This window comes from Candoia aspera, chromosome 1 (genome assembly GCF_035149785.1).
Source record: "Candoia aspera isolate rCanAsp1 chromosome 1, rCanAsp1.hap2, whole genome shotgun sequence".
Classification (NCBI taxonomy): Eukaryota; Metazoa; Chordata; class Lepidosauria; order Squamata; family Boidae; genus Candoia; species Candoia aspera.
In genome coordinates, this window is record NC_086153.1 from 187,368,017 (window position 1) to 187,385,993 (window position 17,977).

The window sequence follows — 17,977 nt, forward strand, 5'->3', positions numbered from 1 at the left end:
TGCTATCAGCAATACAGAAGTTTTACAAGCTGCAGAAACAAACGTTGCAACGGCAAGAGTAACCTCGGGATCTTTATCTGCTATAAAAATTGTATGTAACATTCTTCAGTCTATCCCGGAAATGGAGTTAAGAGCTCTTTGCATATGTCTCAATAGAAATTACAATATAACAGAGTATGAATTTGTGTTTCAGTATTACCATCTCTACAAGGGTAGAACCTTTCTGCATATGGAAATTTACCACAAATCTTCTACTGTCCTCCGTTTAAATGCTTTATTTATTAATCTAGAACAGTGTTTCTCAGCCTTAGCAACTTTAAGATGTGTGGACTTCAGCTCCCAGAAATCCCCAGCCACCATGGCTCACTGGGGAATTTTGGGATTAAAGTTTACACATCTTAAAGTTGCTAAGGTTGAGAAACACTACCTAGAGTAGCATTCCAATCTAGGAGAATATTATTTCAGAATAGTAGCATTCTATGGAACTGATCAGAACAAGCCTGTGTCAGCTCCTAAATGTCCATAATTCTGAAATTTTGATCTGACTTCCAGTTTGTCTAATATCTTCTAAAAGAACAAAAGAACTTTAGCCTACAATTCTTATCGTCCCTAGCCAGGGGTCTCACAGAGACTGAGCTGAGAATCCAGCAACATCTAGAGGCCAGTGGGTCCCGTATCTGCTGTTCAGGGGCACTAGGTATTGATGAACAGCATCTAAGTTACAAGAAACAAGTTCTCTTAAGGCAAGAGAAAATTAAACTACCTGTTAACTTTAGCATAAATTCGAAAACCCAGAGTTCATATTTAAAAATAAGACACAGAAAGGAATCTCTCACCATATCCTAGTAACATCTGCAAGGCTTTCTTTTTTCTTTTTTTATTTGATGTTCATCCCGCCTTCATTATTTTTATAAATAACTCAAGGCGGGGAACATACCTAACACTCCTTCCTCCTCCTATTTTCCCCACAACAACAACCCTGCGAGGTGAGATGAGGTGAGCTGGGCTGAGAGAGAGGGACTGGCCCAAGGTCACCCAGCCAGCTTTCATGCCTAAGGTGGGACTAGAACTCACAGCCTCCTGGTTTCTAGCCCAGCACCTTAACCACTAGACCAAACTAGCTCTCTGCCACGCCCCCAAAGCCCTTAAAGATGCAGTCATGCCATATTGATTACTGGGTTGAGTGAAGCAGAACAGTACCAAAGCAGCACAAATCAATATTACATTGCTGGTCATAAGGGGAAGACATGAAATATAAAAAGGAGATTAAGCTGATTACCAAAGATCTCTTTCTTCCCTCAATTAGTAACGAAGAAGCATATTTTGCCCTTGTTAATTCATTGTTATCACACAGGGAAAGGCAATCTAGTGCCTCTGCAATATCTGGGAGCCAGTTCCAGTACCTTCAACCAGCACAGCCAATAATTTGGCATGTGAGAATTGTGGGTACAAGGCCACCGAGTGGTCTAAGCTCCACTGAGGCGTGAAAACGTGCAAGTTCTGAATTAGATAAACCTGAGAAACAGGACAAGAAGAATTTGCTGGCTGGGATTAAGTTATTCATGAAGTTAGGCTCCAGGAAAATCAGTGGGATTTGAATGCAATGAATTCAGCTACTGGGTATTTGGAAGTAACACTAACCCAGAAAATAGCTACGCTGCTGTGTTTTTTCAATAAATTAAGCTGTAATGTGTGGCCTCTCCTGGATCTCTTTGCTCATCCCATTTCCAAAGCCAAATGCCATTACAAAACTTGGTGTCACTTCCCTTATGTGTATCTCCAAAATAGCCAGACTGGTCTCGCTCTTCTCTTTAAGGCAACACTGTCCACAAATACTGAAGCAACTAGTGCTTTAAATCCATCCCTCCTTCTGAATATGGACAGCCAGTATCAAATCACCAAGACAGTTTAGCTAGAGAAAGGGGTGTCAATCAAACACTGAAAATTGCTATCTGATGAAACTCTGGACTACTTGTACGTCAATGGGAGAAGGCTCAGAGGAGGGAAAAAAAGCATTTTTATTAAAGGTTTTCAAGCAACAGCCTCTCCAATCCAGAGTTTAAACAAAGTCACTTACTGTTTACAACACTGGCTTTTAATGGTTCTTTTAACATTCTTCTCCTTCTCTTTCCTTAATGGCCACTCCGGAGTGTCTCCAGATCCTTCCTAGGCAGTTGCCAATGATACATGGTGCTGGCTGGTAGCAAAATGGTAAGTGAACAGTGAAGTTGGCATTCTCTGCCAGAAGCAATCCCTTTCACCTCTAGAGCCAATTAATAGCTACCAGCAAAACCGCTCTGTCAAACAGCCTCCCTGTGTATTTCCTACATTCAGGCGGCTCTGTAATTTATCCCACTACAATGAAAGCAGTGAGAGAGAATTTGTGTTTGAACACAGGCAATTTATGTGCACAGAAATCCCTCAGGGGGCCCAGCTGAACAAGTGGAATATTTAGAAATTAGTTATTTTACAGCAGCAAGGCCTTGAGTCAGCTGAACCCCTTTGGAAGTGAATTATACTGCTGAAAAGGAAGGCTGGTTTGGGGTGTTGGGGGGGGAGGCCTTGGTTATTTTGCACTTGTTTGAAATAACTTGTTCTACAGATGGGGGAGGGTGGGAGATCCTTCCTTTGCACTTAGCTAAGCAGGCACCATAGAAGGGGAATGCAGAGAAAGAAAGATGGTTATTGTAAAACTGAAGCACAGATTAACTGGCAAACTGTAATTATCTTCACATCTCTGCAGCACCAACTTCTTGTTTTATGATGATAGCACCCTAACACAACAATTGTTATACTCACCACTGAAAACAGCTGCTACATGACACAGTGGTTTTATAAAGAAGTGCTAACAGGATACCGTACCCAATAACTGTCCTGCTGCTATAGGATATTTGACCAATTTTTTTCAGAGTATTCAAATTTGTCTTCTAGGGTATCTATGTTATCAGACACTCTTTTGGGGGCAGGGGAGCAATCTCTAAATATCCCAACATGCATGGCCGCAAAGTTCCACTTTGGATTATAGCAAAGGCACTCTTAACTGAAAATAAACAAACAGAAAACCCCTGTCCAATTTGCTGCACATTAGAACAGTTACACAACAGCTGCTTTGTTTTAACTGACCTGTGAAGAAAACCAAACCAAACCAACCAAAGCTATGATGCAAGGAAAGTCGTTTGGCCAGTTTGCAGCCAAATACCTGTCCGAGCCAAGATAGCACCGCTTAACTCCACATGTCTCCAACATCAGCAACAGCAGTTCCAAGACAACCCACAAATGTATTGATCCTGGGTTTTTCAAACTGTGTTCCATGGAACCCTGAGATTTTGTAAGAACCTCATGGGGTTCTGTGAGACACTAAAGCAAAAGGGAAAAAAAAACAGCCTTCAAATGCAGCCACTTTCTATCCCAACAGCATTTCTTCCTGATCTGGGATTCTGAGAATTCGTTTTTTTTTTTTTTTAACTAACAGGCTCTGCAGCCTAAAAAAGTATGAAAACTCTAATCCACAAACCAATGCACACCAGTATTCATTATTTGTAGTGTATCAATAATCTGGGAGTATGATCAAAATAGAGGGAAAGAGAGAGAAAACATTTATTCTCGTTTCATTCAATTTAGCAAAGCTTCTTCTAAAATTTTCCTATAGGTTTATCTAATACATATGATAACTGCAGTGAGATTACTGTATGCACAAATATGGAAAGATTTGGCATTACCCACAATGGAGGAATGGCTGGTGAAGATGATGGAACTTGCTGAGATGGCTAAATTGACTTTTTTTGATCAGAGAAAAGACAATATCTACATTTATTGCTGACTGGAAACCCCTTATAGACTTTTTGTGCGAAACAGAAAAAAATGAACTTATGATTTATGGTTTTGATGATTAGAAAGAAGAGATTATAGAAAGAAGAGAGTCACAGTATAACTTTAGAGAAAGAGGTAAATCCACAATTGTGCTTATAACTGCTGTAAAGAAGATTGGAAGCCACTTCTTTGTATCTTTTGTAATTTTTTTTTTGTATTTTTTCTTTTACTTTTTTTCCTTTCTTGCACTTTTAGCTGTCTCTTTGATTTCTCTTTTCTTTTTCTAACTTATATTAGTTTGTATTAGTTTTTAACTTCCTTTAAAAAAATCAATAAAATTATATATGTAAAAAAAGAGGTACAGTATCATGCTCAGCCTGGCAGCAATCACCAGGGTCTGAAACCCTAGTCCAGCTGTTTTCAGAGATGAGAGGGACTGAACCTGAGGCCATCTACGTCAAAGTATGTGTTCTACCACTGAGCTATTCCTCACTTAAACATTTGTCATCCTTTAGAAAACTCTAGAAAATAACATGCCAACCTATGCTTGTTTATGTCACAGTGGCTATAAATGAGAGTTAACAAATAGATTAGTTTTCCCCTACCCTTCCCACCAGGGTTTTAAAAGGCACCAACATGCTACATTCCCCAAAGTGTAACTTTGCTCCCAGGCTATAATTAAGACATCAGACTTGTTCTGTTGCAGACATTTTACAAACTGCCCATTTCTGGAAAGGTTTACACATTTCCTATGTACTTTCCAATTAAAATATGTTTTTTTCTTTTTCTTTTTTGTTTTCTCCCCTGCCATGGCAATGATGGCTCTCCCACCTCACCCCCCAAAAGTTTTCAAGTTTAGACAATAAAAATCAGCCTACATTAAGGTGGAGGACTTCCTTGTCTATATTTCAGTGTGAAAAAAAAAATCTAAGGATACAGTTGAGAAAAAAAAAAAAGTTAGCCACCAAGCACTTTTGAAGTTCATTAAGGTTTATAAGAAACATACAGAATTTGCTACATTAATTTAAGCAAGAATTTGAATGTTGTTTCACTTATTTACTCAGAAATAAGTCCTGCTGGGTTCCAAAGGCTTCAGCAATCACTTTTCACACAATATTCCAGTAAAAAGGTTATTTTTAAAAACAACTTTCCTCTACCCCCACCTCAAGTGATCATCAGGAAATAGCTCATTCAGTTCCAGTGAAACTGCTTGTTTTCTATAACAGCCATACAAATTTAGAACACAAGGACAAGAGAGGAAATTCTGCCCAGCCTTGATATCACTGCAAGGAAATGCATTATAAATTCAGATGAAAAGCACCAATATGGGGCCAAAATAATCATAGATCTACACAGACAAAATAGCAGTTCCTCCTCCTAAATTGATGATGGGTTGAGAATTGGAAGGGCCCGCTCTTACCAAAACCCTTCCTCAATGCTTACTGGATGAGTGGAGAACCTGTGGCTCTCCAAATGTTGAACCATAAATCCCAGCAGCCCCAGTTCAGTGAATAGAAAATGATGTTGGGAGTTATAGTTCAGCACCACCACTGGCTACTCAGTTCACATCTGCTGGCTTTCACAAGGTCCCTTTGGTTAGAGTGGCTGAATGCTAAAGAGCACAACATTTTAGGGCCAGCATAGAAGAAATGTTATGATGCACAGCTCGTATTTTTACGATCTATGCCAATATTATAATGGGGTTATTTAATTTAATGTAATGTACAGTATTTGATTTGATATAGTGGCCCACTCCAGAAGACTCTGGGCAGCTTACAAAATTCACAAAAAACAGTAAAACAGTTAGAACCCACATAAACAGGCAGCCCAGACTAAAACTAAAATGACAACTAGCACAAACAGTACAAAATGAGAGGGGCCCCACCAATAGATAACTACCACATTAACCCCAGACTTGGGGATAGAACCAGAATCCCAGGAGAGTGGGAACCATACATATCTCCAGGGGAATGCTGTTCCAGAGGACAGGGGCTGTGACAGGGAAGGCATGCTTCTTCAGTCCCACAAGACGGCAGCATTAAATTGAAGGGACCTGAAGCACACCCACTCTGCCCAAATGTACAGGATAGGCAGATGCAATTGGAGATAGGTGGTCCCTCAGATCGCCAGGCCCTATGCCATGAATGGCTTTGTAGGTGGCAACCAGCACCTGGAATTGTACCTGGAAGCCAAATGGCAACCAATGCAGCTCGCGTAGCATCAGTGATACATGGGCGTATTATGAAGTGCCCAGTACTCTCGCACTGCTGCATTTTGTACCAGCTGTAGCTTCTGGATGGTCTTCAATGGATTATGGCACTCATATATTTTTTTATATTATATTCTTCCTGTTCTATTGCCCAGAAAGGTTTTATCACTTAGCAGTATAATATAGTACAGTACAGTACAGTACAGTATGTAGTTATTTTATTCTCCATCCTGCCATTATTATTTTTATAAGTAACTCAAGGCGGTGAACATACCTAATACTCCTTCCTCCTCCTATTTTCACCACAACAACACTGTGAGGTGAGTTGGGCTGAGAGAGAGGGACTGGCCCAAGGTCACCCAGCAGGCTTTCACGCCTAAGGCAGGACTAGAACTCTCCCGGTTTCTAGCCTGGTAACTTAACCACTAGACCAAACTGGTACGGTATGGTATGGTATTGTATAGTAATAATAGCAACAACAACAATTTTCAAGGTGCAGGAGCTCTTTTGTGTCCAGACAGCATAATCATGTTAGATATAAACCCAAACGTATTTTGAAAAACGATCTATGAGAATAGCGCTGTAAATGCTGAAGACATCTTTATGTTATAACCCTGTAAGGTTAGCATTTCTTTTATCAAGAAACACTAGTTTACAGAAGCTCAGCGTATTTTCTTATATCAGCACACATGAAGAAGCATATCAAACCAAGGTGATTATCCATCATCTTTTGGCATGGATACAACCTAATTTTAAGGGACTGGATAGCTTAAAGTCCAACTCTTTGCATATTTACTCAGAAGGGAGTCCCACAGAGACTCACTTCCAAATAAGCATACATACAGAAAGGAGCCTTAAACATGCTTTGTCACAGCAGGTGACATCATCTATCTGATCCTGGTTCATTTTTAAAAGCTAAGCAGAGCTAGACATGGTTAACACTTGGATGGGAGATCACCATAAAATAGCAGGGTATTGGCTAGACTGGGAAGTTTTAAAAAAAAATCTCAGAACACAGTAGCAAACTTCTCCTATATTATTACCAGAAAAACTAAGAAGTCAGTTCAACCCAAGGGAATCTTTATTTAAACATGCCAATTTACAGGACTGAAGCATGCTAAATTTCAGTGGATTGCTCTTGCACTCTGCAATCACAAGACAAATGCAACAGAATCTAGCTGAAACAATTCTGTCCTGTGCAGAGTGACATTTGACTAAACCACTAACATCAATCAGGTTCCTTTAAAGTTCTAGTGCCATTGGCTTCTATTCTATGATAAGGGAGAAGAATGTCTGTTCAGAACCTTTGAGCATTCTGTAGCTCTTAACTATATGGTATAATTATTCAGCTCTATTTGGGGTTGCTTTGATTCTGCAAAGAACTCCCACATCTCCCCTAAAAATTAACACTTGATGACAAAATTTTAATTCCCCCTACAACATCCCTGTCCCTTAATGGCGGCTTACAGAAATTCCATGGTGGTGTAGTTGATCCTTAGAAGATCAGATTGATACAGCCCTACCCACGTACAATTTCCTTGTCAATTTCAATAACGTGCGCTAGAGGAAAATGTTTAGACTGAGGGTTTTTCAAAGTCATTCTTGAAGAGGCTTAAAATAAACATTTGGAAACTTCAAGCTGATTAGGACAAGAGTACCAACTTTCTATTATCCCTTTAACAATTGCAATATTCATGCTCTCTTGGTATATATATGCTGAGCAAAACAAAACAGGTTGAATATCAGTCTGCCATACAGCTGGTCAAGAAAGAAGCCAACAGAAATTGTGGGTATTGTGCAGTGGGCATTGTGGCCTGCTTAAAAAGCATGCAACCTCACTGCCTTTTCTTGCAGTCTGACAAAGCATCTTTATCCAATCTAGTGGGCCAACATGCATGGCTATTAGAATGGGCTTTATAAGCACTGATCAGGGATTCAAATGCATGGAGCCTCAAAGGAGACAGAAAATGGGGCACACAGCCCTGCCCCAATTCTCCCCAATTTCCATACGTTCATCTGAAGGTTGAACTTCTCACATAATCCAGCAGAGCTCCAGATCATATGGAGAGCTTCACCAGCACCCAAACAAACATGAGTCCCACCTTCTTCCAGACCTCCAGCTGTGTGCCCTGTTCTCTACCTGTTTAAGCCTGCCATGTATTCAGCTGAATGCCTGAACTGGGCAAGGGTAAAGTCATGCAGGCCTTCTTTAAGAACACTGTTATGCCTGCTTCCAGTGATTGCTGGTACAGTGGATGGAGCTGACAATGCAGTAATTTTGGGGGGGCTCAGACAGGTTTTCCTGAAGCCCAGAAACATTCTCCGGAACAAGGAGAATACCTGGAATCAACCCATCTGTACTCCAGATGGCTGCTCACCATTTTCCAAGCTGTGCTGTAGCCTTAAAGTGACAGTAAGATGGGCCACCCCATTTCTAAATCACCAATTTGTATTTTTTTTTTACGTATATGTATCCCAAGAGAGGCTTTCTACAGCGAGGAGAAGCTGGTTCTCCACTCCTTGAGCATCTCCTCTTAAAATATTTCTTCTCAATACCAAGAGTCCAGATTATTTTTATTAATTTTTTATCCTTCCTATATGTATATGTATTCAACTCAAGGCAGCGAACATGCCTAATGCTCCTGCTTCCTATTCCTATCTTCCCCATAACAATCTTGTGAGGCAGGTTGGGCTGAGACAGTGACCGACCCAAAGTCACGCAGCTGGCTTTCATGCCTAAGGGAGGCCTAGACACAGGCTGGCCAAGTAGGTACAAGTCATGCTATGCTAGTGAATAAATGGAGGAAATACCTTGGGGACCATATAGGAACCAAAAACCAGAGGGAATGATGGACCATGGAAACAACAGAACCAAGTGTGATGAAGAGGTTATAGTGTTGGACTGAGACAGAGAAGACTCAACTTTATATCCTCATCTGATCATGGAGTTCACTGGGTGAGTGTAGGAAAATCATGGAGTTGCTACTTTGAGAACAAAACTGAAGGAGGTAGTACTAATTACGTATTACCTGTGTACCATCTTTAGCTCTCAGAGGAAAAGAACATTATAATTTAGCAACCTGTTAAAAAATTGAAATCTTCTTTTGTGTTTCCATATTTTTAGCTTTTTCTTCCTTTGTAGTTTTTTGTAGTTTTTATTCTTCTCTTGAAACCTAATAAAATTTACTATAATAATAAAATCGAAGTCTGACATATAGAGAGACAACACGGTTTGCTACTCCCAGGAAATGATAAAAATTAAACAGAGTTTAGGGAGTTTAGATAACTAATAGGGTAAGCAAACCAGAGAACTGGGGCGGGGGGACACAAATGTACACATGATAGACCACATTGGACATTTTATAACATATAATAAGATGAGACAGCCCTCTCATATACGCCACTTGAAGCTCCTTAGAGAAAGGGTGGAACACAACCACAGTGCATTTTAAAAAATATGACTAACCAGCCAAATGTTTGGCTGCTGTCTTTGGTGGCTTCGGCCTCAGACCACACCAACATTTTTTGCCATCTACACACACCCAAGACATTCTAATATAAAACTGTAAGCCTTTCTCTCTGACACACAGACACACACAGATACAATACATAGACAAGACTGCATGTGTATATACGTGTATATCCTGTAACGGATTAGCCAAAATTCAAACATATTTGTAGCAAGACATTTTATAGTTTAATTATTATTAGGCTGAAATAATACACATCAGGATGGAATCTTATATACGCTTCATTGAATTCAAGGCCAACAAGAGTGCTGCACACAAGTTTCAATGTAAGTCAATGGCAAAAATGGCATTGCGGCTACAGTAATGAAACGTAAGAAAAAAAAGTTGCACTTCAAAGACAAAAGGTGGTTCCACGCAAGGCTTTTTTTCCTCTCAAACACAGGATTTTACAAAGCATCTAGACTTGCATTTGTAATTGTCCTGTGTTCTCTGACCAAGTCTTCTACTTTTTTTCTTTCCACCCAAAAATAACTTAAGGAAGGAAAAACAGAGTAGCTGATTGCGCTTGCTGATTAGCAGTGATGGCTGTTGTCCATCTGAAGCATCACAAAACATGGACTGTAGCACACACTTTAGTTGAAGCCTCATTAACTGATGCAGATCTACGGACTGTTTAGAGCCATGGTACTAAAAATATATAGCTATCCCACTGGTAGACTGAGAATAGCAAAAATGTACAGGATTGTACTGTAAATCCATTAGATTTTTAGAGTACCACAAAACTCTGGGTTCCCTTGCTGTAAAGACGCTAACATGTATACCACTATGGAATGTGTTAGTAGTGAAACAAGGCCTAAACATATAGAAATCGAGAGGATTTTTGTTGCAATTCCATTTTAATAAACATGCCAGGTGCAGAAGTATTTATTATAGAGCCCACCCCCTCAAGAACTCATGAGTACAGTGCATTTGGCTGGCAGGGACAAAAAAATTCAGCTTTCCTGATCGTCACCCAGGCACATAAAGACAAAACTTCCATCTTCTGGAACTACAAAAAGCTCTTTCAATACCAACATTCAAATGTGTCTTGCATTATTCCAATTAGTCTTTTCTTAATCAAGCTCAGGAAAAGGGCTGAGAGAGCAAGTTCCCACCCAAAAAAGACCTGCAGCCACCCAAATTTAAATTAAAAACTTATAATTTTAAATATTATTGAAACATTGTAGGATTGCAGATCTCATGCAAGATTTCAACAGTATTACATGAAATCCTGTGTTCAGATACTAAATTTCTGGTAAATATGGCCTTATTTTAGAAACACATCTAGAAGACACTTCAAAATCACCTTGTTTCAAAGTGCATCCAGTAACCTTAATACAAATAATAAATATAACTGCATGCTGATAATTTTAAGATCATTTCCATCTTGAAATCTTCTTGGTCTATATACGTCAAGATAGTAAACCCATATTTATTTATCTATTATTCAAATTTTGCTACCGCCCATCTCCCCCAAAAGAGGGACTCTGGGCGTCCATATTTTGATTTGGGACTAAGTCTCAGCGAACTCAACTTCTGAACAGGCGTAACAACAAATTGAAGTTGTATCATCCAATCTCAGACAGATAAAATATGAAAGGACTTAAGCGTTAGAATAATTTAGAACTTTAAAATGATTTCAGAAACAAAACTCAAGCAGGCCTCCTTCATCAGCCAGGGTGGAACAACAAGGATTCTGAGGCTATGCCATACATTGTACTTTTCAAGTACCAAGGAGCTAGGTACAGCCTCAAAGCAGGATATATGGCTGAACCAAGTTAGTTTATTTAGCACGAAGTATAAAAATTAGCTCTGCCATAAAACAACACATGTGGCAGACTCTTGCTTCCTTATCTCCTTCATGTGAGGCATCTGTTGGACTAAAAACACCACTGTCTATCACACAGGCAATTTCTGTCTTTGATAACCTAGCATGGAAGAGCCTTCCCCACTTGATTACTTTCCATCTATGTGATACTACAACCCCTTCGTCCATACTAAGCCAAACTAATGTCCATTCTGACACACAAGGTATCTGGAGGACACCAAGCTGGGGAAGACTGACAGAGAAAAGCTATTCTACATTGAATAAGGTTGCCAGATTCAGGAGTTATCTACCAAATACTTGATTCAGCACACAAAAAGTGCTACTTTTGAGAACAGGCCCACTCTTCCTATTCACCTTGTTCATTTAAGGATGCTCCAGGAAATCCTTAAAAATCGAAGGAGATTTTGTACAAAAAAGTCTCTGGATAAGCAAAGTGCCTGGAGAGCAAGAACAAGTTATCTCTAGAAAGAACTTGTCATTTATATAACAGGACCATATAGAGAAGACAAGTCTACTCATCTACCAAGTCTTTCACTCTGGAGGGAAAAAAAAGCAAATGATCTTTCAAATGAGCCAGCAAGTCATCAGAAACTAAAATGCAATTTTCTTCCTTCCCTTTCTCATTCACATTCTGGATGATACTAGTTTACAATTGGTGAGATATGCCAGATTTAAATTCCAAGCTGTCAGTCTGTCGCAAATGTTAAGCCTTTTTAATTCCAGATTCCTGTCTGAATCATGCAGCCATGTTTGAGACCAGACAATTAAATAGCATCCTAAAACAAAAGCGTAAGTTCTTTATCAGAGCAACTCTTACCAACTCCTGATTATTGATTATCTGATTATTTTAGAAATGTGTGTGTAACCTGTCAAGATCTAGTTTTCCCAGGGTGGCTTACACCACACTAGAATCAGAAAAGTAGTTTTAGTTCCCATTTATTAAGAAGGCTTCTAAAAACATATGCATGGCAGTTAATGCCTGATCTTAAATGGGGTTCCTAGTGGCCTTACATTCAAGAAACTGAATCTAGTCCAAACTGTTGGAAGCTTCATCAAGGCTGCATCATCTCCTCACAGATCATTCCCTGGGTCTGCCAAGGACCCAGCTTAGATAGCAGCTAATTCTGCTAATTTGGCAGGACATTTTTCATCTCAAGGGTTTGTTCACAGCATTGCTGAAATTAAATCAGAAGCCTCGCTTCTAAACAAATCAGAATTTTTCATACTGGGATTTAAATGATGAAGTGCTAAATTTCAAACATTAAACTTAAATGTCTTTGTAGATTGTATATGAATTTCTGTTTTTCATGAATGACTTCTATAATAAAGATTCATACTGTATAAATACAAATGGCAAGACATCAAAAGGGACAAAATATACTATAAAGATTACAACACATATATAAAAGCTCTAGATAAAGACAAAACTGAGAGATTGATCATAACAGTTATCACGTACAGTATAGAAATTCTGCAGAAACAGGATTGCCCAGTTCTGAATTTTGAAAAATAAGAAATAAAAGCAGTTGATTTTCAAGTTTTTCAAGGTTTCTAGATTATTCCTCTGCAAAGTCTTCAAGGAGTTTCATTTTGTTTTTCTTGAACCTGATAACACAGCACCCTTGTCTCAGGTAATGTTAGAGAAATAGTTTCCTCCAGAAAGAAAAATAAAACAAAACAGAGATGTCTTTTTTCAGGGGCTATAGCAGATGATATCCCTTTTAACCAAAAATATAAGATTGGTTTTATTCCCACAGAAACCATTTTGGGGCAAGGGAAGCAGTAACATCCATGCTATATTCAACAGAGATTCCAAATATGGTAACAACAGAGGTGTGGGTGCTTTTATTGGGTAGAATGCTGCAACAACCTGTATTAAATAAAACACCAAGGTTTGTTTGAAATACAGAAGTTGTTTTGTTTTCAATCTGCAAAAAAACCTGTGAAGGACACTCTCTATCCTGCTGCTACACATGCCCTCAGATGCCATACTCACATTTCAGCCAAAAAAACTGGAATTAATTTTCCAGAATTGTGGGCTGCCTAAAATTACAAATTGATGCTGTCTATCTTTGCTGGCTGTTCCCTACACTACTGTTATGCCCACCAGGTAAACTTCTCCCCTTCTAGCAGAGGGTGGAATAAGATTGGAATATTAAAAATAATGGTAGTAATAACAACCAGTACCCAGAGAACTACTTAAGGCTCATCCAAAATCTATAGAATGTTAGAATAATTCCCCCTGAGCAAGAAATCACCAGGAGTTACTATCATCAACACTTTAAAGTTCCTTCAGTTTCAAAGTTGGAATGGAAAACTGCAGTCTGAGTGGGAATGCAGCATTAGCTGTACGCTTCTTTGGATCTTGGCTGATAATAAGAATTATTATCAATTTACTTCAATTTATTTACTACTTATAACAAACAGGGGTAAACAAGAGTCCTCTCTATAATTGTTAAAAATCAATGGCATACCATTTTGAGTCAGAACATGTAAGAAAACTATCACGAAGGCACAAAAATAAGTTTAACAGGTTTTTTTTAAAAAAGCCCCTCCCAAACCATCCCCCAAACCCAGAGAAAAACAGTTATTTAGCTCTACTCTTGGCTGTCCATTCTGCATGGCTGCTGTGTGGCAGTCTTCACCCCCACCCCTGAAGAAATATTAAGTATGGCCACCAAAAAACATACCTAACTTATCAGGGAAAAAAGTACTCTTTTTCTATGTTAGTTTCTCAACCACAAATACATTCTGTACTGTAAACAGAAATGTTTTCTGCATCTGTGCTTAAATGTTATTGCAGAATGAGAAAGGAAAAGGACTATCAGAAGTATTACGCTTGTTTAGACACTATAAAAATAACCCTAACCTGCAAAAATACCATGATTCCACCTAAAATAAATGATTTATTTCTACTATCTTTTCCTGATTTGCTCAGGTTTTGTTTTTAAAGTTAAAACTTTAATTAGAAAAATGAAGAGTTTACTTTAAAAAAAGGCATGGCCTTCTAAAATACTGTATGTAATTTAAACAGCATACAGCAGAAAAAGTTATTACATTTTCATTCCATCTTTTCATCAATGACCCCCAGAAAAACCTATCTGCCCTTCCCCTTTTATCTTTTTGGTCACCCTGTAAGCTAGGGTAAGAACCAAAATTAACCAGTTTTGCAGAGAGATGAATGTGGAGCTTTCTATTTTAAATCCAGCACCGATCACTACACTAAATTGTTCTTTACAGAAAAGCTTGTTCCAACATTGTGATACTGCAGTTGTTATCCTAATAAACTCCATTAGTTATATTAATTAAACCTTTTTAACACCTCTGACACCTAAAACAGATTACGTTATCTAAGATATGCTGACTTAGAAGTGGACAAACACAAGTTCTCTTAACTTAAAACTTGCTCACAAACATAGAAGGAAATCCAACTGGTGGCAATGGAGCTTTCTTCCTGATAGAAGTATTTAGGATTGCAGTTCTGTGAATTTAAAATCCAGCTGAAAAAGCAGAGAAGTGACCAAAAATATTTCCTCTGTTCCTATTAATATTCTATTTCCAGAAAGCACTTCTGTCTATTTACAATGAGCTAGAAACCTTATGAACACAAAACCTTTAAACCCTGGAAAACAGCTGCTATTTACTGAACCATATAGTCCCAGTGGCACTGCCAAGCAGTTTTTCATTTTCTCCTCCTTGCTCTTTTGCACACACAGAGAATCACAAAAAACAAAGCTGCTTCTGCAACGTTCTAGTCACAATGAAGTGTTGTGTTCCACCCAGGTAACTTGCCAAGAATCAAGACCAACACTCTCTGCTTTAAGTGGAAAAAGTGTATTTAATTGCACAACTCTCCGTAAGAAATGCTTACCTACAATCTTTAAGCCATATTGCAATCTTTTCATTTGGAATAGTGCCTGCAGGACAGAGGGAGGGCAGCAGAGCAAAAGAAATAGAAGGGAAAGAGTTAGTTGACGAGCAAGGTAATTCTTTTTTTTTAAAAGGGCTACACAGAATCTTAATTAACTTAATGGCTTGCATGCAAATCAATGCACATCATTTGGGAGCAAGGGGAGAGATAAGCTGCAATAATTCATAACTTTTCAGGCACAAGAAAACGGCAGAAATGTACAATTAAGCATTAAACAAATATACTGATGTGTAATAATATATAAATATCTTCAGGGAGCGGGACCTCTTCAATTCAATTCAATGCAGTGAGCACACTTGGTCAATACTGTGCAGCAAGTACCTAGAGTATTCTTCTTAGAAAATGTATTTTATAAGCCATTCTAACCAGGCAGGTTTGTGGGAAGCAACCCCTCTACCCAAGGTCAGCAAAGCTTACTTTCCCATAAGAAAAAGGGTAGACCAGTCCTTCAACTGTAGTTTCGACTGAAGTGCCTGGAAACTCGCCCACCCTGGCCCGGATCTGTCCTGGCAGAAGTAGGCAAAGTCTTCTGGCATGTGAAAGGCAAACTGATTTCCTGAGCTATAAACTTCGGCAGACGTCATCCAACGCCAGAAGCGCAATCCTCAATTCGTGCATGAGAATGCGGGAAGTGCTCACTATAAATCTGCTAGCCTTTCAGGTGCCACAAGGCTTTTTGCATTTCCAAGGGCGCGTCGCTATCCGTGGTAATAAGCTGGGGAGAGGAGCAAGCGAGAAGGCTCGCTGAAGAGACTGACCTCCTTCCGTAGTCAAGGGCAACTTGCTGCTGCGGAGCTCCTGCTCCGGGGCCAGTTCCGCTGGTTCTGGAGACAGGCGCTCGGCCTCCGACGCTTGCCAGGAGTCCCTGCTTTTAGCCCAGGCCTTTCTCTTTTGCGCAACACCTTGCCACTCCTCGCTAACGGCAGCCACCATCTCCTCCTCTTCCTCCATTGGGGGCCCCGGGTCGCTTCTGTTACCGCTCGCTGTACTCCCGACACCGCAGGGCTCCTCGCCGCCTCCTCACGCAGCGACTTGGCTCGCTGGCTGGGTGGTGGTGGCGGAGGCGGCTGCAGACAAACGCTTCTAACCTGCACAAAAAAGCAGATCCGGAGGCGGGTCCCGTGGGCGCGCAATCAAGCCGGGCTGCGAGGAAGCAGCTCCGATTAATTCCGCAGCGCGTGCGCGCGCGAAAAGCCAATTCTTTCGAAGTTGCCGAGGTGACAACAGAAGCAGGCGGAGGCCGCAGCCGAAGGGGCTACCCAACAGCTGCCTAGCACAGCTGGCAAAAGGCATTCCGGCCAAGCAGTAGCCGCAGCCTCTTCCCCGGCTTGCATGCCGAATGCCCAACATCCCTTTTGCCTTCTAGGGCCGCAAAACAAACTTTTCCTGCTTACAGCCCAGCAGCAACGGGGAGAGGGGAAGAGGGGGACCCAGGAAAAGAGGCGAAACGAACTGGAGGGCGTCGAAAGCCTGGCCGGCCTTTGCTTTCCACCCTCTATCCCGGGCGGCAGCAGCGGCGACGCGAAAGACTTGGCTCCCCGCGCGCGGAAGCGGCAACTTTTCCGGCCGCCGCGAAGCGAAAGAAAGCAAGCGCCCGGACAGGATTAGGCACCTTACCGGCCAAACGCAGCGAGAGGCCTGCCCGAGCGTCATACGAGGCAGGGTGCGCGGACACCCAAGCGTTTCCAGTCAATCTGGGTGTTCCTCTTCCCCGCCTTTCCTCGCGAAAGGAGTCGGGGGGCAGAAGCAGGATCCCTGCACGTCTTGAGCGACCGAGCTTCGGTACGGCTCCTGGGCGACCGAGCAGCGCCCACTGCGGGGGAAGAGTGATGCGCCCTCCCGCCGCCCCTGCTCGCCTCTGACAACCCGCGCCAGCCCGGTCCCCTCCCGCCAAGCCAATGGGGAAGAAAGTAGAGCGCTTCCCCGGACAGCGTTGCATTCACGTACTCGCTTCCCTCCGCCTGTGCAGCGCGCTCGGGAACGGGGGCAAGGGCGCCTCTCGCCGACTTCCTCATACTGCGTCTGGTGGGAGGCAAGTTGACGACGGCCACGGCGGCTTCTGCTCACGTGATGGGAGCAGAAGCAAGCCCGACTAGCGACTTGCCCGCCTGGTAGTGCCGCAGGAATGGCTGAGGGGGCCGGTTCGCTGGCAATCGAGGAAATAGGGATGTGATCGGCCACCTCAGGTTCAGTTCGGTGCTCTGCAGGGCGGGAAAGGGGGGAGCAAACAACGGAGAGGCGGGTGGGGTGAGAAATCGAGATCGCTCTTCCTCGTCTCGTTTCGTGCAGCCTTTTTCTCTCCCTCCATTTAAAGTTAAATCTTCAAATTTAACTTACTATCTATTCCATCGCTTGATTCTGCCCACTCCCAAAGACTCCGTTTACTTAAAATACAATCACAGAAAAATACAGTGACAGAAAAAAAATAGAGAATCAAAGCAAATTTGACAACCCACCAAAGCAGCACAGGTTGATCTTATGCACCAAAAGTTTGCCAGAACAGTGCTGTGTTAAAGCGTGGGGGAGAGGGGAGAGATCCTATGTGGCAAGGTGTTTGTTGTTTATTCGTTTAGTCGCTTCCGACTCTTCGTGACTTCATGGACCAGCCCACGCCAGAGCTTCCTGTCGGTCGTCAACACCCCCAGCTCCCCCAGGGACGAGTCCGTCACCTCTAGAATATCATCCATCCA

General features: G+C 41.3%; 1 protein-coding gene across 2 annotated transcripts in view; it reads right to left on the reverse strand.

Annotated features, from left to right (window-relative positions):
• The window catches only part of ITPRID2 (ITPR interacting domain containing 2), a 74,018-nt gene extending 56,678 nt beyond the window's left edge, over nt 1–17,340 (reverse strand). Inside the window, exons 1-2 of one of the 2 annotated variants that reach the window (XM_063318106.1) lie at nt 16,046–17,340; nt 15,228–15,273 (exon numbers count right to left, since the gene is read on the reverse strand). In XM_063318106.1, coding sequence (XP_063174176.1) covers nt 15,228–15,273; nt 16,046–16,238 — 239 coding nt within the window. In that variant the 5' untranslated portion in view covers nt 16,239–17,340. The remainder of the gene's footprint in view (nt 1–15,227; nt 15,274–16,045) is intronic. The other variant, XM_063318107.1, reaches the window with a different exon arrangement.
• Nucleotides 17,341–17,977: the final 637 nt, after the last annotated feature.